This window comes from Eulemur rufifrons, chromosome 19 (assembly GCF_041146395.1).
Source record: "Eulemur rufifrons isolate Redbay chromosome 19, OSU_ERuf_1, whole genome shotgun sequence".
Lineage (NCBI taxonomy): Eukaryota > Metazoa > Chordata > Mammalia > Primates > Lemuridae > Eulemur > Eulemur rufifrons.
Window position 1 is genome coordinate 57775734 of NC_091001.1, and position 25981 is coordinate 57801714.

The following is a 25981-nucleotide window of genomic DNA, read 5'->3' on the forward strand; positions in this document are numbered from 1 at the left end:
TCAACCTCACATAGCCTACTTCTGTGATGCTAGTATGTAATGTGAAACTAGCAACACATACTAAGTATCTGCAAGCCAGACCAGTCCCTATTTTCTCAATGTTTTCATGGAAAGGCAGGGAATCCGTAACTACTGCAGGTTAGAGTGAGTGGTATAAGATGTGCAGGAGTGTGGTAGGATCACTTCTAATAGCAATAAAATGTTTACATATTAAAATATTCATTTCAAACATTCAACTCTAGGCAAATGCTTATTATAGTTTGGTTTTTCGTGTTTCTCAGTCTCTATAACTATTTTCTCTGCATAGTTCTAGCCAATTAACTTTATCTTGCACTCTCACCATCATCTTAACTCCTAAAATAAATCTCAAGTGTACAAGGAAGAACCTAAAGAACTGTAGACCAAGCCGGGCACTGTGACGTGTGCCTGTAATCCCAGGGACTCGGGATGCTGAGGTGGGAGGATTGCTTGAGCCCAGGAGTTCAAGACCAGCCTGAGCAACATAATGAGACCCTGTCTCTGAAAAAAATTAAAAATTAAAAAAAATAAAGAGCTTTAGTCCAACACTCAGGAACTAAACATTAAGTCCTACCATGACCTAAGGCCTCAGTTTTTATACTTAGAGTGTTGTCTTGTGTCAGAGACCCACTCCCTGAATTTTGGGACCCATTAGGATAACTGGGTCTTGTCTTGGTGTAACATACCCAGTCCTTCTACCCCAAAGCCCTTCCTACTCTCTCCATAGTCTCTTTTTGGTTTTATGAAAGAGTAGAATCCCTCAAACCTCCACATGTTACCTGGGGCCCTACCAGATACTGCTAGATTTATGAGTATCACTTACTTAGCTGTTTGGTGCTCCAAATATCCCATTCTCCTATATTTTCCATTCCTGAGTACTACACACTTGTGAAAGCATTCTTCTACCTCATGTACCCACTCCCATCTAATGGCCTACTCTTTTCCAGTTCCCATACTTTCTAGAAACCCTATTATTCCTAGGTCTGGAGTTTTTTTGTGTCAACTATAACTGAGTTTGTTTTCATCCCATGTTTGTGTCTTTTAGCAAATTGGAAGTGTAAGATCAATATAGTTTTTCTAGCTTCTGATGGATTTATGTTACATTTTATATCTTGTCATATCTATAGACATTTGTACCATTTGTAGTTTTTGGCCAGTGTACATGTACTGGATTGTTTTTCATAAATTCCTAAAGAGTATTTTATAATTTAGTGTCAAATTTAAATATGCATAATTATAAGTTTGCAAATTATGTTATACGAACTTGTATTTTCTTTTTCCAATTAACAATTTACTAATATTGACACATTTTTAATTATGTGGAAATTTTCAGAGTTGGAAATGCTTGTGGATTTAAGGTTGGAATGTGTGTCTCAAAAATTTTAATAAAGGTTGTAGACTTTTTAACCATTCATTCACTTATTTTTCTTTTTCTTTTTTTGAGACAGAGTCTCATCTCTTGCCTGGACTAGAGTGCCATGGCGTCAGCCTAGCTCACAGGAACCTCAGACTCCTGGCCTCAGGCAATCCTCCTGCCTCAGCCTCCCAAGAAGCTGGGATCACAGGCATTCACCACCACTCCTGGCTATTTTTTTTTTCTATTTTTACTTGTCCAGCTAATTTTTTCTATTTTTAGTAGAGACAGGGTCTTGCTCTTGCTCAGGCTGGTCTACTCCTGAGCTCAAGTGATCCTCCTGCCTTCGCCTCCTAGAGTGCTAGGATTACAGGCGTGAGCCACCAAACCCGACCCCATTCATTGATTTCTTTGATAACTCTGACCTTTCCAATCATCAGTTTACCAAGCTCTAAAATGGTTGTGAAGATTCCTAAAAATATATGTAAGGTACTTTCCTAAATTAAAAAATAAAAATTATTTTGATAATCTATCATAATTACTTACATTTTAATCTAGAATTTAGTACTCTATTCTGTCTTCAGACCTAATGATAGGTCATGCTTTGCTGTTCCACTTGTAAGAGAATTCAGTTTTTCTAATAGGAACAGATCTTCATGTCTGACACTGTGTAGAAACCTTGGACCTGAGCTCCACTTTCAGTAATTTTCAGTAATTTTTCTAACACATAAATACATATTGTCCACCTTTAGCATGCTACCAGCTATATGATAGGAACCCAATAAAAACTTGGCTGTCAATGAGGGTGTATGTTCATAGAATATTTTTGGAAAGCAATTAGACAGTATCTTTCAAAATTTTATATATCTTTCATTCTGGAAATTGTACTTCTAGGAATTTAGATACGGTCATATATATGTATAAGCATGTTCACATTGCAGCACTGTCTGTAACAGAAGATTTTTAAAAAACCTAAAACAAGTAAAGGTCCATCAATATTGGGTTGGTTAAATAAATTATGGTAGTTTTAATTATGTTATTTATAAGCAATGAAATGCTTTACAGCCATTTAAAAAATAGAAGGGATGTACATATAAACTGGGAAAATCAGTGTTCCAGATATATTGTTGGCTATCCTGCTTTTGTTTAAAAATAGGGGATATACATATGTGAAAGTAAATATTTACACACGATATACAAAATATGAATGTAAGCACTTGGGAAATATCTGGAAGAACACACAAGGAACTGGGGACAGTGGGACTTAACTTTTCATTCCATGCCCTGCCTCATTTGAATTCTGAAGGGTGCATGCCCGACCTCATCTACCTGTGCTACCGGCCGCCAGCCACGGAGGGCGCTGTAGCTATTAAAGTCCTTTTTATAAATGAAGCGTCTCAAGAAGCCGATGTAGTGACGCCATCACGACGGGCGGTGGAGCATGCGCAGTAGCGAGGCTTTTTGGGCGCTGGGTTGGGTGCTCGAAAGGCTCTTGGGTTCCGGGGTCTTGTTGTGGTACCAAGGACTCCGGACTGGCGCTTTTGGCCGGCTTGGCATTGGGTAGGCGGCTTCTTGGGGCCCACATGAGCCAGTGGCATCATGCCCGCAGTGGCTGGGGCCGGGGTCGCGACTTCTCTGGACGGTCCTCAGCCAAGAGAAAGGGCGGAAACCACATCCCCGAAAGGTAATATGCTTTGATCCTTGTGCTTGGCCCTCCCAGCTCGCAGCCTCTGGGCCTGAGCTTCATCTGTTGTGGTCTCTGCTTGTCACTGTCGCAGCCACGCTCTTGGTCTGTCCGCCCCTCGCATAGAGGCATAGACCTTCGCAGCGTCACCGGCAGTAGCTGAAAGGGGCGGTGTCTGTGTTGTCCTGTGATTTCTCCCTGCTCTTTAAAAAGCGAGGTTCTGGCCATGATTCTCAGGTAAAATATGGAAGGACCATTTTAATGCGGGACTGTTAGTGTTGAGGACACCCCTTAATTACCAAAATGGAGCCCCTCTGAACTCATGAAGTTATGCTTTGTTGACAGAAAATGTGAGTAATAGTTGGAGTGCATGAACCCACTAGTACCGACCTGAAAAGTTGGTTTAGAATATTTCCAGAGATCACAAGGAACATACTGTGTTGCTTCTGAACAGGTCTCATTGGAGAGATCTTCGTTTATAAGTGCAAATGACTGATTTTGAGACTGCTCATACATGCAGAGAACTGTTTTTACTCCTTGAGACCTTTCTGTCGCCAATCTTATACCTCATTAAATCCCCTTCATTTTATCTCCTGAGTTATCTTTTGAATATGTCGACTTCTCTCCATGAGCACCTAATACAGGTCTTGGCTGACCTATTGAAGTTGGTTCCTAACTAGTGTCTATATATCTACTCTTTGTTGTCTTCCAGTCCATTCTTCGCAACAAGAAATCTTTGTAATAGGTAAATATCAAAAATTGAAATTGAATTGTAAATAGAATATTGCTTATAAGCATTGCTCAAAAACATTGTTTTAAGAATACAAACTCCTTTTCACAGCCCATACTCTAAGGCTGTCTCCATGGTCAGGGATCCTCTCTGCTTCTCTACCCCCATCTCTCACCACTCTTGTGCCCACTATCTATGCTTCATATGTACAGAATTAATCGTAGTTAATTATTTCTCTCTCTTCTTCTTCTTGGTTAATTCTCTCTCTCTTCTTCTTCTTAGTTAATTCTCTGTCTCTTCTTCTTCTTTTTCTTTTTTTTGGTAGAGATGGGGTCTTTGCTATGTTGCCTAGGCTGGTTTTGAACTTCTAGCCTCCAGTGAACCTCCTGCCTTGGCCCCTCAATGTGCTGAGATTAGTGGTGTGAGCCACTGCACCCAGCGAACCCTTGTTAATTCTAACCCATCATACTTTTCACTGTGACTCCTAGCATTATTATGTAAAGTTCACAGTCCCGTTCCTATCAGGTTTTCTCTTAAAATACAAACTTAAATTTCCCTACTGTTCAAATTTGATGGCATCAGTTGTATGAAGACTAAATAGACTGCAAAGTGAATGAATTGAATTTAAATTATTTCACTGCACATGTATATATTAATGGTACCTTAGTATTTGGTACTGGGCTAGGTTTCATCAGGGATACAGAAGTCCTGGCCATCTCTGGTTTTAGATGTGCCATATTTGTAGAGAATTTTGCACTATTTTGTCACCTTGTATCTGTTTTCAAGATGGGAAAACAGGAAGAAGGGTAGTATAGGTCATTACTGGGTGAGGTTGAATACATGGAGTGGCCAAATGCAAAGCAGAGAGGCGAGGGGATGTACTGTGTGGGCTACGATTCCCATTTTCAGAGAGCCTCATTTTGTGCAGGGAGACAAGGCTAACACAATTTGGCTAACAAAAAATATGCTTAATAGGTGGAAAGACTATCTCCCAGTTGGACAGCGGATGCCTGGGACTCGTTTCATTGCTTTCAAAGTTCCTTTGCAAAAGGTAAGCAAGAGTTAATTCAGTATTCTTTCAGAAATCTGAATTCACCATGTAGAACACTGGTTCTCAATCCTATCACGCTACATTTTCCCTTTTTATAGCAGGTGATTTATAATGTCACCTTTACTATCCTTAAATGAAATTCATAGGCACATATAATCTACTTCTATGCATAATTTTAAAGGAACAAAATCAGTTTAACACCTTAACTATAATATAAAGAATAAATAAAGTGAAAGTAATTTATAATTAAGTAATATATATTCAAATATGTAAATGTTGGGACATGAGCGTACTAGAAGACATAGGGAAATAGTCACTTGCACCAAAAATGCAAGAACTACAGATGCAGATTGTTCTAAGGTAGGTTATATTGCCTTAGTGGTAGGAGTTTCTATCACAGTGAACAGCTCTTAGTAGATTTCCAAACAAAACAAAATACAGTTTTCACTTTGTTGATAAGGTGATTACTATCCTGGAAAATTCAATGTATATTACAATTGTACAAAAAAAATACTTTGTGTTTCTCTGTGAATTATATTTAGGTTGTAAGACTAAGATAAATAGTTTTTTACCTTCATTAATGTTGACTAGGGGCTGGGCATGGTGGCTCATGCCTGTAATCCTAGCACTCTGGGAGGTCAAGGCAGGAGGATTGCTTGAGCTCAGGAGTTCAAGACCAGCCTGAGCAAAAGCGAGACCCCATCTCTACTAAAAATAGAAAGAAATTAGCCAGACAACTAAAAATATATATAGAAAAAAATGAGCCAGGCATGGTGGCGTATGCCTGTAGTCCTAGCTACTTGGGAGGCTGAGGCAGAAGGATTGCTTGAGCCCAGGAGTTTGAGGTTGTTGTGAGCTAGGCTGACGCCATGGCACTCTAGCCCGGACAACAGAGTGAGACTCTGTCTTAAAAAAAAAAAAAAAAAATGTTGACTAGGATATTCAAAAGTCATTCAGATTGTGGGCCACATTTGTAGGACTGTTCTGATTTTGGCAAGCTGTCTAATATCCATGACTCTCACCCACTAAATGCCAGTAGGACCCCTTCCCTCCCATTGTCACAACCAAAAAAGAATGCCTTGGATTATCATGGTCAGGATTTCAGCATGGAAACTCTGTAGATTGTGTTTTTGTTTGAACTAGGAAAGGAATAGGTAGGAAAAGCATTTGATAGACATAAAAATGATGAGAAGAAACAGTGAAGGGCAAATATTGTCTTTTAGATTCCATGTGTCATTAAACTTGCCCAACATAGCAGGGATTAGTATCAGGAATAGCCCACTTTGGACATGTTGAGAATTGACTTCATTTGTGACTCATAGGTCAAGCTTCCTTATTCGTCTGCTGTGTCAGCTTTTCTGCATCTCTGGACTTGAAAATTAGTCATTTCAGAAAGATAAACACATGGGTTTTATTCACGTCCACATCCATCAACACCAAGTATAGTGTTTGACATATAGTAAGTACTTATCAAATGTTTCTTGCGTGAATGAATGGATTTCCCACCCACATTTGCGGTTACTGTGAATATTCTCCCATACTGCTCCTGCTCTATGCTGTTGTCCTAACTCCTCAAGTCCCTACTCTATGGCCTCTAAAAGTGGATTCCCGAGCTTTCAGAAGGGTCCCTGCTCAGCCCCTTTCCTGAAAGTACATCAGCAAGAGGAGAGAAACCAAGAAAACTCTTCAATTTCCTTTCCTCTGCACAGCCACAGATCTTTCCTATATGATGTCATCATTAAAGGCTTCTTTTAGTTATGTATACTCAAGTTATTTTTATTCAGTGTCGGGATTATTTAAAGTACAGTAAAGGGGATTATGAAGATGTATAACTGCTCCCAGGGTAGTCTCTGTATGTGCAATACAGTTAGGGAGATGAACTATCCTTGTGTAGTGGTGAAATGTGACATTGATTTCCTGTGTTTTGTATGGAAGTCACCCAAGGAAAATCAGCCTCGATACTTGACAGTTACTTCTCAAGCACACTAGAATATGCAATAGGATATGGTAAGTGTCAAATGCTGTGGTAAGAAATACCTAGGAATTCCATGGAGAGAGAAATGACTCCAGACAATTAATCAAGAAAGGCTTTCTAAAGAGTTGATGACATAGGCTGGGCACGGTGGCTCACGCCTGTAATCCTAGCACTCTGGGAGACCGAGGCGGGTGGATTGCTCGAGGTCAGGAGTTCAAGACCAGCCTGAGCAAGAGCGAGACCCCGTCTCTACTAACAATAGAAAGAAATTATCTGGCCAACTAAAATATATATATAGAAAAAATTAGCCAGGCATGGTGGTGCATGCCTGTGGTCCCAGCTACTCGGGAGGCTGAGGCAGTAGGATTGCTTGAGCCCAGGAGTTTGAGGTTGCTGTGAGCTAGGCTGATGCCACGGCACTCACTCTAGCCCAGGCAACAGAGTAAGACTCTGTCTCAAAAAAAAAAAAAAAAAAAAAGAGTTGATGACATAAATTAGTTGTCTAAGGTGATTGTCCAACTAGATGGAGTTGATAATTGATCCATCAGTCTAAGTCCCTGCAAGAAACTAACTGGCGAGATTGTATGCCTTGTTGTAATTAATTTATTCTTCAAAACCATTACAATATCATGTGGAAGACTCAACATCATAAATCTGTCCAGTCTTCCTAAATTAATTTATACATTTAACATCATCTCAATAGGAATTTTCTGAGTTAGTCTGATTCTAAAACTCAGAGAAAAATAAACATAAGTATCCAGGAAAATTCTGAAAAAGAAGGAGAGAGGTCATCTAGCCCTACCAGATACCAAGCCATATTGAAAGTGTGTTAGGGTATGAATTTGTACAGGGGTTGAAAAACGTTTCCCACACAAAGATTAAGATACAAAGAAGTAAAAAGTTTTTATTTTCCCTAGAAAGAAAGCGAGACCAAAAAAGAGAAAGAGAGAAAAGGAAAATAGTACGTCACTGAGGGGAAGTAGGGGAAAATGCTGGTGCTGAGGGAAAGTAGCTCAGGTTTTTAAAGGGTAAAAATGGTTTTTTTCCCCTTTGCTGCACACTGATAAAGCAGCCATTTCTAGTTTTTCTCTTTTCTCTGTGAGGTTGGCTTTATCAGAGTCCTTGGAATCTGGTTCTCGGGAGAGCTGGGGCAGTGAGCTCATATCCCTGTTGCCCGCTTAGGGCTCTTCAAGGTTGTGAAAATGAAACTCTCAAATAAAACAATTTTAATCTTAAAGACAATGAGTTGAGTCCCAGGTGGTTGATCAAACAAAAGGGCAGTTGTGCTGTGAGTTTTCTCTTCAAAGGGGCTGTGAGTTTATTCCTCTTATTTTCTGTTTGATAGTTTATCTTTCTATATTAGCTAGTTTATTAACAAGGCTGTCCTTTCAGTGTTGTTGGAGCACAGGGGATTTTTAGGGCAGTGAAACTATAATGTATCATACTGTAAAGGTGCATACATGTCATTATATATTGATCAAAACTCATAGAAGGTTTCACATACATTAAATTACCACATTCCTGTGCTGACAAAGTAGCAGTAGTACTAATATCTCCTGTTGAGTGCTTATCTGTGCTAAGCTCAGAGGATAGATGATTACAATTAGTAAATATTTTATAGATGATAAAACACGGTCAGAAAAGGAAGAGTTAAAATTTGAACTCATTTCTTTCTCTTTTTTTGTTGTAAAATATGTATAACGTATGTACTTAGAATGTACAATGCAAAGAATGAACCATACATAATGTAAACTGTGGACTTTGCTTGATAATGATTTGTCAAAGTCGGTTCATCAATTTTAAAAAATAGACCACCCTGATAATGGAATGTTAATGGTGGGGGAGGCTGTTCAGGATAGGGGAGGAAAGTACATGTAGGAATTGTCTGTTCTTTTGGCTGAGTTTTGCTGTGAGCCTGAGATTGCTCTAAGAACTAAAGTTTATGAAAAAAAAATGTTGCTGGCACTTGAATAGCCAGGCAGATAAATGGAACAGAGTACAAAATCTAGAAATAAGCCACATATACAAAATAATATTTACCAATAAAAACCATCCTCCATATGTATAGACATTTAAAAAATATTTATAAGCACCTAAATAGGCACTCCACTTAGAGCTGGGTATATACAGTGGTGAATAAAAATGTGGTCCCTGCCTTCTGGGAGTTTACAGTCTGTTTACAGGGAGTTTACATGTTAGGAGACCAACATGAAACAAACACAAAAATAAATCTATAGAAGTGAGTTTATTTTTTTTCCTTCTGATCACTCTGGAAGAAAGGATTATACTATACTGTACATTCCAGGAGAGTGGAAACTTTCCTTTGACTCTCATTGTATGTTAGCATCACAGGGCTTCAATAGATGCATAATACAATATAGAATTTTAAGTACACATTTGCTCTTCTTATTTTACTTTCTCTGACAGAGTTTTGAAAAGAATCTTGCTCCAGAAGAATGCTTTTCCCCTTTGGATCTTTTTAACAAAATCCAAGAACAAAATGAAGAACTTGGACTGATTATTGATTTAACATATACTCAACGCTATTATAAACCAGAGGTAAATGGAGTCCTTAATTGAAAAGAACTTTCTTCATTCTGATACTAAAATAATTTATAGTGATTCAGTAATAGTTCAGTAGTTACCATCTTGTGCTAATGTGAAGGCTGGCCTTCTTTCGTGGATTGTAAGTTTAAAAGGGAACCAAATAGTTTCCTTAATTACATGTTTTTAATGGCTGTTTCAAAATGAGGTTTAAAACATGAATTGAACTGTGATATTTGGCAGTAGGCTCTCTGTGTGCTTAAGTGATTCTTCCATATTCTGTATTTTGAAAATGAAGTAAACTTGGTAAGACTAATAGTGGCCTGAAGGGAAAGAAAGGAATATCCATTATGTCTTTCGCACTTATTTTAAGCAGTTGCCTGAGCATGTAGAAACAACATGGAGAAAGACAGTTGTCCTGTAAGTTTTATGATCTCTTTTCCTAATGTCTGTTGATACAATACAGAGACCTACATAATATGTTAGCCCCGTGTGGCATATCAGTGGGAAAGAATTACCCTCCTTCTCACTAGCTCCATGGCTTTTGGAAACAATAACACCTAGTATTTGTTAATATTTGCACAACAGTTTGCCATTTAAAAAATACTGTCACATATATTAACTTAGTTAATCCTCACAACAATCCTGTGCTGATGAAGTAGCAGTAGTACCAATATCTCCTACTGAGTGCTCATTCTGTGCTAAACTTGGAGGCTAGATGACTACAATTGAATAATTTTACAGATGACAAAACAGGCTCAGGAAAGGAAGAATTAAAACTTGAATTTACATAATATAATATTTATCATTTTAACCATTTGTAAGTATACAATTCAGTGGCCTTAAATACATTCATGGTGTTGTATGACCATCACCACTATCTATACCCAAACTTTTTGATCATCCCTGACAAAAATCTCTGTAACCATTCAACAGTAATTTCCCTTTCTCTTCTCCCTCTATCCCCTGGAATCTTTAGTCTGTCTTCTGTCTCTATGAATTTGCCTAATCTAAGTACCTCAAACAAGTGGAATCATAAAATATTTGTCTTCTGTCTGGTTTATTTCACTAAGCATGTTTTCAAAGTTCGTTATGTTATAGCATATTTATCAAAATTTTATCCCTTTTTATGGCTGAATAGTATTACAGTGTGTGCATATACTGTTTTGTTTATCCATTCATTTATTGATGGACACTTGGGTTATTTTCACCTTTTGACTATTATGTATAATGTTGCAATGAACATTGGCATACAAATATTTGTTTGAATCCTTGTTTCAGTTCTCTTAGATGCATAGCTAGGAGTGGAATTGCTGGGTCATATGGTAGCTCTGTGTTTAACCTTATGAGAAACTGCCAAACTTTTTCCGTAGTATGGTCTTCTTGTTTTTAAACTATTATCACATACTGGTGAGGATGCTGAGAAAAGGGAACTCTTTTGGTGGGAATACAAATTAGTGCAGTCATTATGGAAAACAATATGGAAATTTCTCAAAAACCAAAAATAGAACTATCATACAATCCAGTAATCACACTACTGGGTATTTATCCAAAGGAAAGGAAATCAGTGTATATCAGGGGAATACATGTACCCTTATGTTAATTGCAGCACTGTTTACAATAGCAAAGATAGGGAATCAACTTAAGTGTTCATCAATGGATGAATGGATAAAGAAAATGTATACTTATACAATGAAGTACTATTTGGCCATAAAAAAAGAATGAAATCATGTCATTTGCAGCAACACAGGTAGAACTGGAGGTTATTATGTTAAGTGAAATAAGCTAGACACAGACAAATATCGTATGATCTCACTCATATGTGGGAGCTAAAAAACATTGATCTCAGGGAGGTAGAGAGAAGAATAAGAGTAACCCGAGGCCAGGAAAGATGTGGGTATATTGAGGAGGGGTGAAGAAAGGTAGGTTAATGGTATAAACATACAGTTAGGTAGAAGGAATAAGTTCTCATGTTCAGTGGTAGAGTCAAGTGGCTATAGTTAACATCAATGTATTGTGTGTTTCAAAATAGCTAGAAGTGAGGACCTGAAATGTGCCCAACACATAGAAATGATAAATGCTCAAGGTGGTGGATATACTAAATACCCTGACTTGATCATTACACATTCTATGCATGTAACAAACTATTGCATGTACCCTATAAATAAGTACAAATATTATATGTCAATTAAAAATAAATAAGTAAACTGTTATCACAAATTTCAAACATATACAGGAGATATAATACTTGTGAGTGTTCATTGTACACACATGAACTCATTCACCTTTAATATTTATCAACTGATTGCTATCGTGTTTCATCTATACCCCTACCTATTTCACCCAATACCATATTATTTTGAAGCAAATCTCAGGTATCATATAATTTTATCTGTACATTTTTGGCATATATACTTAAAATAGATAACTTTTATTCCTTAATATTATTTAATATCAAATATGTGGGCCAGGCACAGTGGCTTATGCCTGTAATCCTAGCACTCTGGGAGGCCGAGGCGGGAGGATTGCTTGAGCTCAGGAGTTTGAGACCAGCCTGAGCAAGAGCGAGACCACGTCTCTACTAAAAATAGAAAAATTAGCCAGACATGGTGGCATGTGCTGTAGTCTCAGCTATTTGGGAGGCTGAGGCAGGAGAATCGCTTGAACCCAGCAGTTTGAGGTTGCAGTGAGCTACAATAATGCCACTGCACTCTACCTGGGCCTACAGACCAAGTGTCTGTCTCAAAAAAAAAAAAAAAAAAAAAATCAAATATTTAGTCAGTATTGAAATTTATAGTTATCTCCTAAATGTCATATAAAATTATCACTTTGCAATTGGCTGTTAGGTCTCTTAAATCGTATTAAATCTATAAGTCTTATTAAATCTATAAGTTCCCCTCCATGTTTCTCTCACTTTTTTCCCCCCTTGAATTTTATGTTTTGAAGAAACTGGGTAGTTTGTACTATTTAGAGTTTGATAATTCCATCGCATGTGTTGTTAATATATTCTTCAGTTCTTTTATTTCCTGAAAATTGGTAGTTGGACCTAGCTTGATCAGATTCAGGCTTGATTTTTTTTTTTATTTTATTTTTTTTTTTTTGGTAAGACAATTTCACCGGTGATGATATGTTTTTCCATCGGGGACTTCTAATAAATGGTTGTCTCTTTCTGTGATATTAGCAGTCATTTATGATTGATGCCTAAATCTATTAATTCATTTAGGGCTTCAAAAAATGTGAATTCTATCTTTTTATATTCTAACTAGGTATATTTCTATAAAGAGAAGTTTTCTCTCATTAACTATTTGGCTGCCCAGTTATACAGGCATGATTATTTTCTTACACTTACCAGTTTTCAAAATGATTCAGTTAACTAATATCCTCCAGTTAAATTAGATTTAATTTAACTTATTTATTTTTTTGTATATTATAAATTCCATCGCAGTTGTTATTCTTATTGAGGCACAAATTGAGGCCATATCTTTGGACAGTTGGAGCTTCTCAGTTTGTCTCCTGAGTCCTTTTGACACAACCCTAGTAATCTTTGACCACTGTTTTTTGCTATTTATATGAAAACAAGTTCCAGGCTTATCTTGTACATTTCCTGACCCACTCTGAAGTTAGCCATTTTTCCAAGGAGCCTTGATTCCTTTTAGTGGGAATGGTATTTAGAGGTTATAATCTGAGTGCTAGAGGTGTTCATTGCTACTAGGCTGACCTTGTTTCTAGGCTTTTTCTGTGGACAGTGCTAGGAAATATCTTTATTTGTTTGTAATGTAAAATACATCATGGGTTCCTGCTTTCCATTTAAACTGAGAACTTCAGGATTTTCACTCAGTCTCTTCTGTCTTTTATCTGTATCTATTAATACTTTGTCCCACCCCAAGAATACCAGTTCTCAGTAGTGCCTGGAATTCCCTTTATTTCACAATTCAAACCTAGGTTATTCTGACTCTATTCTACTTAAATCACAGCTGCTTTATGAAGGCACTGACCCTTGAAATGTAAAATATTAATAGAGTTATTTATGTTATTTTTAGTTACATATGCATTCATTCACATGGAATTTGCTTTCAGTTTAGTATACCTGTTTGACTACCTGTTCTGTAGTTTTATTGAAAATCAAGTGATACTTCGTGGTTGGAGCAGTTTTGGAAAAAAATGGCTCTTTATCAGAATTGCTGACATACTAAGTTTATTATAATCTCTTGGCTTATATTTCTGGCTCCTCTAATTAATCTTTAATTCTTTCCCTACAAATGAAATAATATACATTTTTCATGGTTTTGCTTTATAGGATTTGCCAGAAACTATTCCTTACTTAAAAATTTTTACAGTTGGGCATCAGGTGCCTGATGATGACACTATTTTTAAATTCAAATGTGCTGTTAATGGGTTTTTGAAGGAAAATAAAGATAACGGTGAGTTTTTGTTTTTGTTTTTTTTTTAATCTGAACTTTGGTGTGCATTTTAAATGGGATTGGGGACTTTTGATATTTTTAACAGTTCTGACATTAGGCCTGTTGTATTTGATGATGTAAAGGTGAAAATGTCATATGGTGCTAATAGGGTAAGATGTTTTTCCTTTTGTTGGTCACAAATTTACCTTATTTTGGAAAGTGATTTTAGTGACAAATATGAACCGAACTAGCTCACTCGTCTCTTTTTAAAAAATTCAAATGGGAAATATATAATAAAATAAAGACATTCTTTTGCTTGTATTGGTTAAGAGGTGAGAGGTAGAAAAAAAGATTAAAAATCTCAGGATCTTAGAGTTATGTAAAAGAGACAAAGGGCAAAGGTTAGGAGTCAGACAGACCCCTAGAAGCAAACCAAAAAAGAGTGGACCATTGGAATTGACTCTTTGTCATAAATATTTAAGATATTTCTGCTGTTTTTCTACTCTGAGTACAGGTGAGGAAGGACACTACCACTTCTTACTCTTCAGACAGGAAGAACTTAAGTCAAAGGCTGGTGATATCTTATTCCTGCTTTAAGATCTACCTTACTCTGTTGAAAATAGATCTTGATGGCTTTTGGATTTTAAGGATCCAGTTGCCTTTTTTTGGTATCTACCTACCAGAAAGAACATAATATTTGCCATATTTTAAGACTGAAGAAGCTTTTGTCTTTGGAAAGCAACTGACACCCACATGGCAAAGCCTTCATTTTGCCTGCTTTCTAAACTCAGCTTGCGTGCACGCTTTATTACATAAATCTGACAGATAGTGAATATTCCTTTTTAAAAAATATGACAGGGAATAGTGGAGAAAGAATAGAGACAGAGGTGAGAAGATAGGGGATGGAAGTTGAGAGAGAGACTGCATTGCATTGGTGGGTTTGAAGATAAATTTTCAAACTATAATTTGGTTGGTCACTCAATGTAGGCACTTGCTTTTAATTATGTTAAACCTTGTTCACAGATCTTCCCCGGTACTTTAAAACTTGACAGGTTTGGTTTTTGCCTGTGATAACCACAACATCTACAGATGAAGAAAATTATATCATTTGTATAAGCTGTAGTCACAGATATATTACCTCTTAGAACATGAGGATACAGCTGCCAAGCCTACTTGGCTCTTCCAGGGTCTTTTGTGTGAAACTGTTTATACAGTGTTTCATCTGTTCTCTAAGGGCTAGGAGGTTCTTAAGAGTAAGTGAGACACATTTTTAAATCTTAGCTGTTTACGTGTTACACTGAGTGTATTCAGTTGGATAGGCTGAACCCCATGTTGGTCTTCTGCCTGACTTTTGCTGACTTATCTAAGTCTTGTGTTACTACCATAGTAGTCTTGGGACCTTATTTAGGATCAGTTTTGGCTACCTCTGCTAGAAGCCCTTCCTACAGATACCAAGCTCACTGATAAAGAGGAGGACATTATACTCTCCACTCCCTAGAACTGGTACAGACTTAGAAGGCAAAAGACACTGAAATCCTTTTAGCTTTGTTAGGGCATGGGGATACAGAAGTGAATAGCAGTCTTTGTTCTTCAGAAACTCATAGTTACCTAGGAAAATAAATATGTAGTATATGTGGTTTAAGACATGTGAGCTAATTATAATAAAGGAATAAATTAAGTGTGATGAGAATAGAGAAGAGAGATTAAGGAAGGCCTGATTGAGGAGACAGCATTTGAACTGAGCTGGGGGAGGAGGATTTTACAAGAATGAGAGGACAGTCCAATTTTGGGGAATGGGTACAAAAAGCACAGGGCTTGAAGCCACGGAGATGCGGCCTCTTATGTGACTAGAAGGTAGTGTGAAAGGGCATGGAATTCGTATGTTCATTTTCAACAAATACATAACCTTCTGTGTTGAAGGCACTGTTCTAGGAAATGGGAATAGAACGAAGTCCTTGCCCTTATATACTTTATATTCTGGTGGGAGAGAGATATATAAGCGAGTGAATATACTGAATGTAGATGCTAAGTGCTTTGGAGAAGAAAAAAAAACAGAAAAAAGGGGTGAGGGAAGAGGTGGGTGATCAGGGGAGGCCTTGATATTAAGATGTTATCTGAGGCTGGACATAGTAGCTCACGCCTGTAATACCAGCACTTTGGGAGGCTGAGGTGGGAATACTGCTTGAGGCCAGGAGTTCGAGACCAAAGTGAGACTCTGTCTCAAAAAATAAAAATAAAAAATAAAAAGAGGTTATTTGGGCAGATCTTAAGGAAGTAAGGAACCAAGCCGTTGTATGTCTTGGGGAGGAGTGTGCTAAGGCAGAGGGAACAGGAGGTGCAGAGTCCCTGAGGCGTGATTGTGCTTGGCACTTTTGAGTGATAAAGAGGCCAGTGTGGCTGGAGTGGAGTGAGGGTCAGAACAGTAGGAAATGGGATTGGAGAGGTCGCAGAGGTGAGCAGGAGGGAGATGGATCATATAGGTCCTTGTAAATCATAGTAAGGATCATGGCAAACTTACAGTGCCATTGGAAAGGCTGATATCCATTTATAAAGGGTTCTAAATGCCATGCTAAGAAGTTTGAAGACTTTTAAGCAAAGGAGCAACCCAGCCAAACCTATGTTTTAGAAAGATAACATCTTCAACAACAGAGCAAGACCCTGTCTAAAATTTATAAAAGAAAAGAAAGATAATGTTTTCCATATGGAGGATCAGTTGAGATAGAAGAGATTCAAGTAGGGAGATGAACTTGTTGTAGTAATACAGGCAGGTGACACCTAGTCACAGACACAGATCATGCTAAGACAAAGTACACATTGCTGTTTTTTATTTAATTCCTCATATAATTTTTTTAAATGATGGACTAAGAAAGGCGATGGTATAATGGGAAAAATCTTAGACTTGATTCTAGTATTTGTTCTGTTTGCCTGCTGCGTAACTTTGGCTTACATCTCCCAGCCTTGCCTTTCCATTGTAAAATATGAATAAGGCTGTTTACCCAAGTACTTCGCAGGGCACATAGACCCGTGGCATGTGAGGAGCACCATGTGAAAGAAGGAATGGAAGGGAGCACTTTGGGAACTCAGGAATACTACAGAGACCGTTCTCCTTAGTTCAGTATCAAAAGGCACTCTTGTCATAGCCTGTTAGTCTTCACTCCATTTTTCTCTAATTAAATCAGTTACTGGCTGGACGTGGTGGCTCACGCCTGTAATCCTAGCACTCTGTGAGGCCGAGGCTGGAGGACTGCTTGAGCTCAGGAGTTTGAGACCAGCCTGAGCAAGAGCGAGACCCCATTTCTACTAAAAATAGAAAAAATTAGCCGGTTGTGGTGCCACACACCCATAGTCCCAGCTGCTTGGGAGGCTGAGGCAGGAGAATCACTTGAGCCCAGGAGTTTGAGGTTGCTCAGAGCTAGGCTGACACCATGGCATTCTAGCCTGGGCAACAGAATGAGACTCTGTCTCAAAAAAAAAAAAAAAAGGAAAAAGAAATCAGTCATTGATGAGCCTTCTGTATTAAGACAAATGGGTTTGTCTCAATGCAGTTTTAGCTCTTAGTACCTGACCAGGCCTTCTGCAGTTTACATCACTGTGTCCAACTGGGGCTATGCAAAATTTACCAGAGACATTGAGTTTTGGCTTTCTGTTAGATGATTCTTTATAGTATATTCCTAAAAAAGACATTTCTCTTCAGAGTTATTCCTTTTTGGGGAGTAGTAATGTTGTGGTAACTTTTCAATATTACTCTTTAGAAAAACGTAGTGCTTACTTTTAGTGTATCTACTTCAGTTATTTAACTCTGTATTTCCTGTTTTGTAGACAAACTTATTGGCGTCCACTGTACTCATGGTTTAAATAGGACTGGCTACCTCATCTGTAGGTAAGTTGCTAACCTCAGAGGCAGACCATTTTTAGACTGTTTTTGTCTATTTGCAATGGTAATATAAGCTTGTTGCAAAAAAATGCAGTTGGTATAGAAATGTGTGAAGTAGAAAGCAGTCATGCCCCCCACCCAGAGATTACCCACTTCAGTAATTTAGTACATATCTTTTCAGACTTAAAAAATACAGATAAAAGCACATATATGTAATTTAATTTTTAATGCATGATGGACATCTTTCTGTGAAAGTACTTGGAGACTTTATTCTTTTTTTTTTTTTTTTTTTTGAGACAGAGTCTCACTCTGTTGCCTGGGCTAGAGTGAGTGCTGTGGCGTCGGCCTAGCTCACAGCAACCTCAATCTCCTGGGCTTAAGCGATCCTACTGCCTCAGCCTCCCAAGTAGCTGGGACTACAGGCATGCGCCACCATGCCCGGCTAATTTTTTCTATATATGTATTTTAGTTGGCCAGATAATTTCTTTCTATTGTTAGTAGAGACGGGGTCTCGCTCTTGCTCAGGTTAGTCTCGAACTCCTGATCTCTAGCGATCCACCCGCCTCGGTCTCCCAGAGTGCTAGGATTACAGGCGTGAGCCACCGCGCCTAGCCGAGACTTTATTCTTTTTAAAGGCTGCATAGCTTCTTTGTATACTGATGAACATAAAAGTCAGAAGTTTTTGATATTATAAGACATCAAAGTAGTGAACATTTCTTTATGAACATCTTTCAATACATATACCATTGTCCCAGATAGTATTTCACTCAAAGTGGAATTTTTGAATCAAATAGCATGTATCCTTATGCCTTTTATGGATGTTGTCATACTGTATCAATTTATGTTTGTTCATTCACAAAGTATTTATTGAGCATCTCTTATGTGTAAGCACTGTGCTGTGTGCTAGCAAAGAGACTTCACCCACCCTTTATGAATCCTAACAGAGAGGGAAGAAATTATTAAAGAATCACACAAATGTATGTAGAATCACAACTCTGACAAGTGACAAGAAAGAGAGGGACGTGGTACAATGAGAATATATAATAGGGAGGATTTGACTTCATCAGGAGGGCTAGAGGTTTCTGTGGGAGGTTTGAGCAAATATCTTAAGTGTGAGTAGGTGTTAACCAGGTAGGGCCATCGTGGAGGGAATTCTGAACATAAGGAACAGCAATGATCCTTCAACAGGAAAACAGACCGTTTTGGAGGGACTGGCCAGGGAGGCTGGGCCATGGGGGAGGTAAGGCATTAAAATGGGGCTGAAAGTAGGGGCAGGAATTAAATTATGCAGAGCTATGTGTAAGGTTTTAGTCTTAAGAACAATAGAAAACCGTTGAACTTTTTTTGTTGGGGGTGAGTGTAGGGAACATAATCAAATTTGCATTTTCAACCTGTCATTTTGCTACTGAGTGGAAATACACTGTAGAGGGAATGAGATAGAAGTAAGGAAACAAGTTAGGAGACTTTTGTAGGAATTGAGGCATAATGGTGGATTGTACCCGGGTGTGGTCATTTTGGTGGAAAGATGTGGACATATTCTGGAGACATTGAAGTAATATCATTGTCAGGAGTTTGGTGGTGGGTTGAAGAGGAGAGTAAGGAAGAAATGACTGACAGTGATGGTGACTGGCCCGCAGTTGGTTACACAGTATTTTTTAGATATAATGTTAATATTTTTCCCAATTTGTCTTCTGGTTGTTGGTTTCTGATAAAGGAAGTCTCTTTCTGTTTTTAGCGTATAAAGCATTTTGATCAAAAATGACTTAAATTTTATCAAATACCTTTTAACATCTACCAGTTTGGTCCGGTATATTCTTTCCTTTTCTTTATCATTTAAATTATATTAACATAAATATATTAATAGATTTTCTAAAGTTGGGTCATCCTTGCATCCTTGAAATAAAGTCTTTTTGTAGTTATAGTATATCATTCTTTAATAATTACTAGATTAGATGTGCTGATATTTTCTTAGGATTTTTATATCTACAGTTGTAAGTGAAATTGGACCTTTTTTGAAAAAACTTGATTTTTTTCTTTTCGTATATATAAGTGACCCAAATTATGTTGTTTTGTTAGATATTTGATTGATGTAGAAGGCATGAGGCCAGATGATGCAATTGAATGTAAGTATGAGGGTTGTCACTATTTTTCCTTTTTACAAAAGTTAAAGGTGGAAATGTAGATGAATTTCTCAAATTTTGAAAAAAAAAGTTTGTAATTCATTTGTTTTCATATACGATAGTCTTGCCAAAAGTTTATAAAGAAATATATGTGGAAGTAGTGAGATAGAACAGCCTAAATAATTAGTGAATTTCAGCTTTGATTTGCTTTCTCTGGGAAAGGTTTGCTTTTTGTACAGTTATTTCTAATAATTCATCCACTCCTCAGTATTCAATAGGTGCCGGGGACATTGCTTAGAAAGACAAAACTACATTGAAGACCTTCGGAATGGTCCTATCAGAAAGTAAGTCTTGCATTTTATATGTGACATTTGTGATTAGGGAGAGCTCTTTTTTCTTTTTCTTCAATTTTTAATTATGGGTACATAATAATTGTATATATTTATAGAGTACATGTGATGTTTTGATATAGGCATACAATGTGTATTAATCAAATAAGGGTAATTGGGATATCCATCACTTTAAGCATTTATCGTTTCTTTGTGTTGGCAACATTCCATTCCATTCTTTTAGTTATTTTAAAGTATACCATAACTTATTGTAGACTATAGTCACTTTGTTATGCTATCAAATATTGTTTATTCTATCTAACTATATTTTTGTATCCATTAACCATCCCCACTTTATCCCCACTACCCTTCCCAGCCTCTGGTAACCATCATTGCATTCTTTGTCTCCATGAGATCAATTGTTTTAATGTTTAGCTCTCACATATGAGTTAGAACATGTGAGATTTGTCTTTCTATGCCTTGGCTTATTTCATTTAACATGATATTCTGCAGTTCCATCCATGTTCTTGCAAGTGACAGACTTTCATTCTTTTTTATGGCTGAATAATATTCCATTGTGTATATGTACCATATTTTCTTTCTCTGTTCATCTGTTGATGGACACTTAGGTTGATTCCAAATCTTGGCTATTGTGAATAATGCTGCAATAAACATGGGAGTGCAGATATTTTTTGATATACTGATTTCCTTTCTTTTGGATGTATACCTAGCAGTGGGATTGCTGGGTCACATGGTAGTTCTATTTTTTGTTTTTGAGGAACCTACATACTGTTCTCCATAATGGTAGGAGAACTAATTCCCACTAATTTACATTCCCACTAATAGTGTTCCCGTTTCTCCACATCCTCACTAGTATTCGTTATTGCCTGTTTTTTTTTTTTTTTTTTGATAAAAGCCATTTTAACTGGGGTGAGATGATATCTCATTGTAGTTTTGATTTGTATTGCTCTGATAACTAATGATGAGCATTTTTTCATATACCTGTTGGCTATTTGTGTATCTTCTTTTGAGAAATGTCTATTCAGATCTTTTGTCCATTTTTAATTTGATTATTTGATTTTTTCTGTTGAGTTGTTTGAGCTTTTATATTCTAGTTATTAATCCCTTGTCAGATGGGTAGTTTGCAAGTATTTTCTCCCATTCTGTGGGTTCTTTCTTCACTTTGTTGTTTCCTTTGCTGTGCAGAAGCTTTTTAGCTTGATGTCATCCCAGGGAGATCTCTTTTTATATAATTTATTTTTTTTATTTTTTTATTTTTTTTCAAAAAGCTATATTTATTCAATTTAAATGACAGTCCTTTATTCTAAGATTACGTTCTTCCTACTTTTTGGGTGTTAAAATATATGTTCTCTTACATAATGATGCTGATAGCGGATGGTAGTTTTGTTTTGTTTTTTTCTGTTTTTGTTTTATGTCCTTAGCTGGCAAAATTAAAAGCCAGAAACACTTAAATGCCCCAATTAAAAACAATTTTTTTTTCTTTACAAATTTAATGGTGCTTAAAACTCAGAGCCTAGGAACAATAGCCTAGCTAAAAGCCAACCTTCTGTGTTGCATATTTCACGGTACTGAATTCTTTCTTGGTGGTTTCCCCATACAAATTATATAGCAGGAGAAAAGTCAGTCTTAATTTATATTAAGCCAGTGTAAATAGGGCCTTAATTTTAAGCACCAAAGAAATATATTTTCCTTCAAAACTATGGTTATATTCTTTTTATACAATTTAAGTTGCATATATCCATTCTTCTGGTAGCTTGTTTACTTGCTGGTGAAACCTAAACAAATATTAATGAGGGGATATTAATGGGGGGATGAAGAAATTGTTATTTTCATAGGCCAAAAATCTAGTTGCTAAATTGCTAAATTTTGAAACCAGTAATATTGTGTGGAAATATTCTCTTTGAGGAATTGGAATTCCAGTGTATCCAGGTCCAGTGGTTTTCAAGACTCAGCACATCTCATGGAACCAGTCCACACCATGAATAAGTCTGATAAACAAGGCCATAGGTATAACCTACATCGGCTCCAAAGTTACCCAGCTCCTCCTCGGCATTTCCACACCCAGACCCAAAATTTGCAACAGTCTTTCAGGTACCTCTCTCTGCTTTCCCTTTTTCTAGAATTGAAATAGAAATTAATACTATAAATTAGTAAGAACACATTATGATAATAGTGTGGAACTGGTGTTTTCTTGCTGATCATTTTCAACCAGGAGATACCATCCTGCTCTGTATTTTGCATTTAGGACTGCACAATCAAGTACAGGATGGGGAATATGTGACTTTTCAGAGGCAGTTGGGAAAGAGACATAGAAATTTTCATTGATTTTAAACTTAGTCAAGGGTTTGATGTGGCTACCAAAAAGGATCTTGCATTCTTAGGCTATATTAATTACGATATAGTTTTCAGAACAAAGAAGATTGTTATTTAAAGAGTAAATACAACTTATATGAAAAAATAAAATTCTAATAGAGGCCGGGTACAGTGGCTGACACCTATAATCCTAGCTTTTGAGAGGCCAAGGTGGGAGGATTGCTTGTGGCCAGGAGTTTGAGACCAACCTGAGCAAGAGTTTGACTCTTTCTCTATAAAAAATAGAAAAATTAGCTGGGCGTGGTGGCATGCACCTACAGTCCTAGTTACTTGGGAGGCTAAGGCAGGAGGATCACTTGAGCCCCGTGAGTTTGAGGTTGCAGTGAGCTATGATCTCACCACTACACTCTGGTCTGGGCAACAGAGTGAGATCCTGTCTCACCAAAAAAAAAAAAAGAAAAAAATTGTAACAGAGAAATTTGCAAAGGATTTGAACAGATAAATTCCTTGGAAAATGGAAAAAACCTCAGTACAGTTAAACTAGTGTGTTAGTCACCGTTTTCTCCACAATGACAGAACCAATAGGATGGATGAGAGGGGCTTTTTTATTAGGGGAATCAGCTCATGCATTTATGGAGTCTGAGAAGTTTCATGATAGGCAAGCTGGAGAACCAGGGAAACCAGTAGTGTGGCTTAGTCTAACTCAGCCTCAGAACCAGAGAAGCCAGTGGTATAATTCTCAATCCAAGGCTGAAGGCTTGAGACTCTGGGAAGGGTGAAGGGGCACTGGTACAAGTCTTGGAGTCCAAAGCTAGAGAACCTGGAGTTCTGATGTTCAAGGGTAGAAGAGCAAGGGTTTTCCAGCTCCAGGAGGGAGAAAGCAATTTGCCTTTCCTCTGCCATTTTGTTCTATTTAGGCCCCCAGCCAACTGGGTGGTGCCCGTCCACATTGAGGGTGGATCTTTCCCACTCAATCCACCCACTCACACAACAATATCCTCCAGATACATCCTCACAGACACACCCAGAAATAATGCTTTACCAGCTATGCCAGTATCCCTTAATCCGGTCAAGTTGACACTGAAAATTAACCATCACAAATAGCCAGGCATTATTCTTTGCCTATTAATGTAGCAACAATTTTTGTTGTTGTTGTTGTTGTTGTTTTTATTTTTTGGAGACAGGGTCTCACTCTGTCAGCTGGACTAGAGTGCAGTGGCATTATCATAGCTCACAGCAACCTCAACCTCCTGGGCTCAAGCAATCTTCCTGCTTCAGCCTCCCAACTAGATGAGACTATAGGTGTGCACCACCATGCCCAGCTAATTTTTCTATTTTTTGTAGAGACAGTGTCTCAGTCTTGCCCAGGCTGGTCTCAAACTCCTGGCCTCAAGCAGTCTTCCCGTGTTGGCCTCCCAAGTGCTAGGATTACAGGCATGCCCCACCATGCCCTGCCTTTAGCAACACTTTTTCATATGCATTCCAGTGTAGTGGTTGTCAGTCTGGACCTCAATTTGCATCTTGCCTCTATCATTCACCCACTGTGTGATCTTGGGTAAGATACTTAACTTTTCTAAATTTCTATTTTCTCATCAGTGGAGATTTTAATAATACATACCATATAAGGGTTGTTGCTGACTATTAATATAAGCAGGTTAGCACATTTTAGACACTTTTCAAAAAGCTGTTTGCATTTTTAAAAGATAAACATTTCAAAAAGATGTTGCTAGTGGCACTGAAAATTAGTATAACTCTTTTGAAAAACAATTTTAATAGCCATAAAAATGTTCATACCTGGTCATTCCATGTTGAGACTAAGGAGTATTTCAAAAATATGGAAAAAGTTATATTCAGTCGATCATTCAGCACATTTCTCAAACTCCCTAGTATGTCTCAGGTACTGGGCGAGGTGCTCAGGATACAGTAGTGTTTGTTCTGAGATGTTAATCACGGAATTATTTGTGGTAGTGGAAAAAGTGGTAGCCGCTTGTATTTATAATAATGGAGAATACAGCTAAGTAATTATTATAGCCATACTATAACATTTTATAAAGCCATTGAAAATGGAGCTCTCTTTTGATAACTGAAAATAATAGGCTGTGATACAACAGTCAAAAAAAGGTGCTGGGGGGAAAGACCAAAAGGAAATACTAACTAGTTGAATTAGAGTAAGTAGGCTTTAGAGCTTTGGGGAGGGGGGGTATTTTTTCTTTTCTCCGATTTCCAAATTTTCTTTTGTATAATTATGTTGACTTGCTGATCTTGCTTTTGAAACAAATAAATATAAATCATAATTTTCCAAATTTGTTTCACGTACCATGGTTAAAGTTTTTCTACACTTATAATTAATTGATTTATAAAGTGGAAGCGGCTTTCTGTTTTTGACACTAAATAGCTTATTCTGTCTTGTGTCAACCCTGCCAGACTTTGAGAGAGAAAGCATTTGATTAGAGTACTGTGGGCATGCATTTATCTCTATAGGGAAAGGTGGTAAGGCTCCTGGGAACCCACTGTGTGCCAGGGCATTGCACATAATTGAAATATATTATCTTAATTTACCTTTATAGCAGCCCGTGAAGATGGAAAGTATTATTAGCTCCATTTTATACAGAACTAAGAGATATAAAGATTAAGTAATTTATCCGCTAAGGTCACACAGGTAGGAAACAGTAAAACCAGAATATCTATGTATTATTGTATAAAGCTTATATATTTTATTAATCCTAGTAATGGTTTATTGCTTTTTGTTTTGCTTTAAGAAAATTTCCACAGAATCAGAGTGTTTACCAGAGAGGCCATATCTCTCCTCCTGGTCCCCCTGGAGAAGACTATTCACAGAGGAGATACTCTTGGAATGTGAAGCCAAATGCCCATCAAGCAGCCCAGAATAAGAGGTGGTATTCTGACAGTTACAGCAGACTGTCCTATCCAGCCTATTGGGGATGGACCAAGTGATACAAACCTGTCCTGGAAAGGTACCTGGAGACCAGAGCTGGAGTGAAGATAGCTAGAGTGACTGTTCGTTAGATCAGGTCAAATGAGGTTTTTTATTTTATTGTTCCCTTATGTGTTCAAGCTTAAGGAAAAGTAATATTGGTATTTACCTCTTTGCTGACAAATTTGTAGTAATTATAGCAGTGCAGGAAAAAAATCTGTCATTCTAATCTTAAAATTTTTCTAAAGGAAAATATTTTAGAACTGATAAAGTATTAAGAACTTCCCTTGCAAATTATTTTTAAAATACTATCTTGGTTTTCTATTATATGTATTTCCTTCTGACTAGACTTGTGATATGAGTGTATGTATGTTCAGAAATTTTTAGTGTTTTTGTCATGTTCTGTTATTGACCCGGTCATTAAGGATATCTTTATTTTCCCTAACTGTTCAAAATTTCTATTAAAATCTACCTAAGAGATAATTTCTTTAGAACCTAGTCATTGTCTGTAATTAATTGTGATTGGATATTTCTTTCTTTGGCAGTCGATTCTGGGATTTGACCAACATCCTTTCACTGAATTGTCAGATAAGCCATCTCACACAGGAATGGATAAACTTTTAGGGATTGTCA

At 37.3% G+C, this 25981-nt stretch overlaps 1 protein-coding gene across 1 annotated transcript; it reads left to right on the forward strand.

Moving 5' to 3' along the window:
- Nucleotides 1–2788: 2788 nt before the first annotated feature.
- On the forward strand, nucleotides 2789–25831 carry DUSP11 (dual specificity phosphatase 11). The gene is made up of 9 exons (XM_069494466.1): nucleotides 2789–3056; nucleotides 4762–4837; nucleotides 9240–9371; nucleotides 13654–13777; nucleotides 17576–17636; nucleotides 19707–19753; nucleotides 20019–20094; nucleotides 22006–22191; nucleotides 25173–25831. The coding sequence occupies exons 1-9, from the start codon at nucleotides 2956–2958 to the stop codon at nucleotides 25366–25368; spliced, it is 999 nt and encodes a 332-aa protein (XP_069350567.1). The 5' UTR covers nucleotides 2789–2955; the 3' UTR covers nucleotides 25369–25831.
- The last annotated feature ends 150 nt before the right edge of the window (nucleotides 25832–25981 follow it).

Bases quoted from the DNA above. Each gene is read 5' to 3' on its own strand.
- DUSP11 (XM_069494466.1), top strand. From the start codon at position 2,956: ATGAGCCAGTGGCATCATGCCCGCAGTGGCTGGGGCCGGGGTCGCGAC. The intron at 4,838-9,239 runs GTAAGCAAGAGT...TTTCTCTGACAG, and splicing joins TCAAAGTTCCTTTGCAAAAG to AGTTTTGAAAAGAATCTTGC. The intron at 19,754-20,018 runs GTAAGTATGAGG...TCCACTCCTCAG, and splicing joins GCCAGATGATGCAATTGAAT to TATTCAATAGGTGCCGGGGA.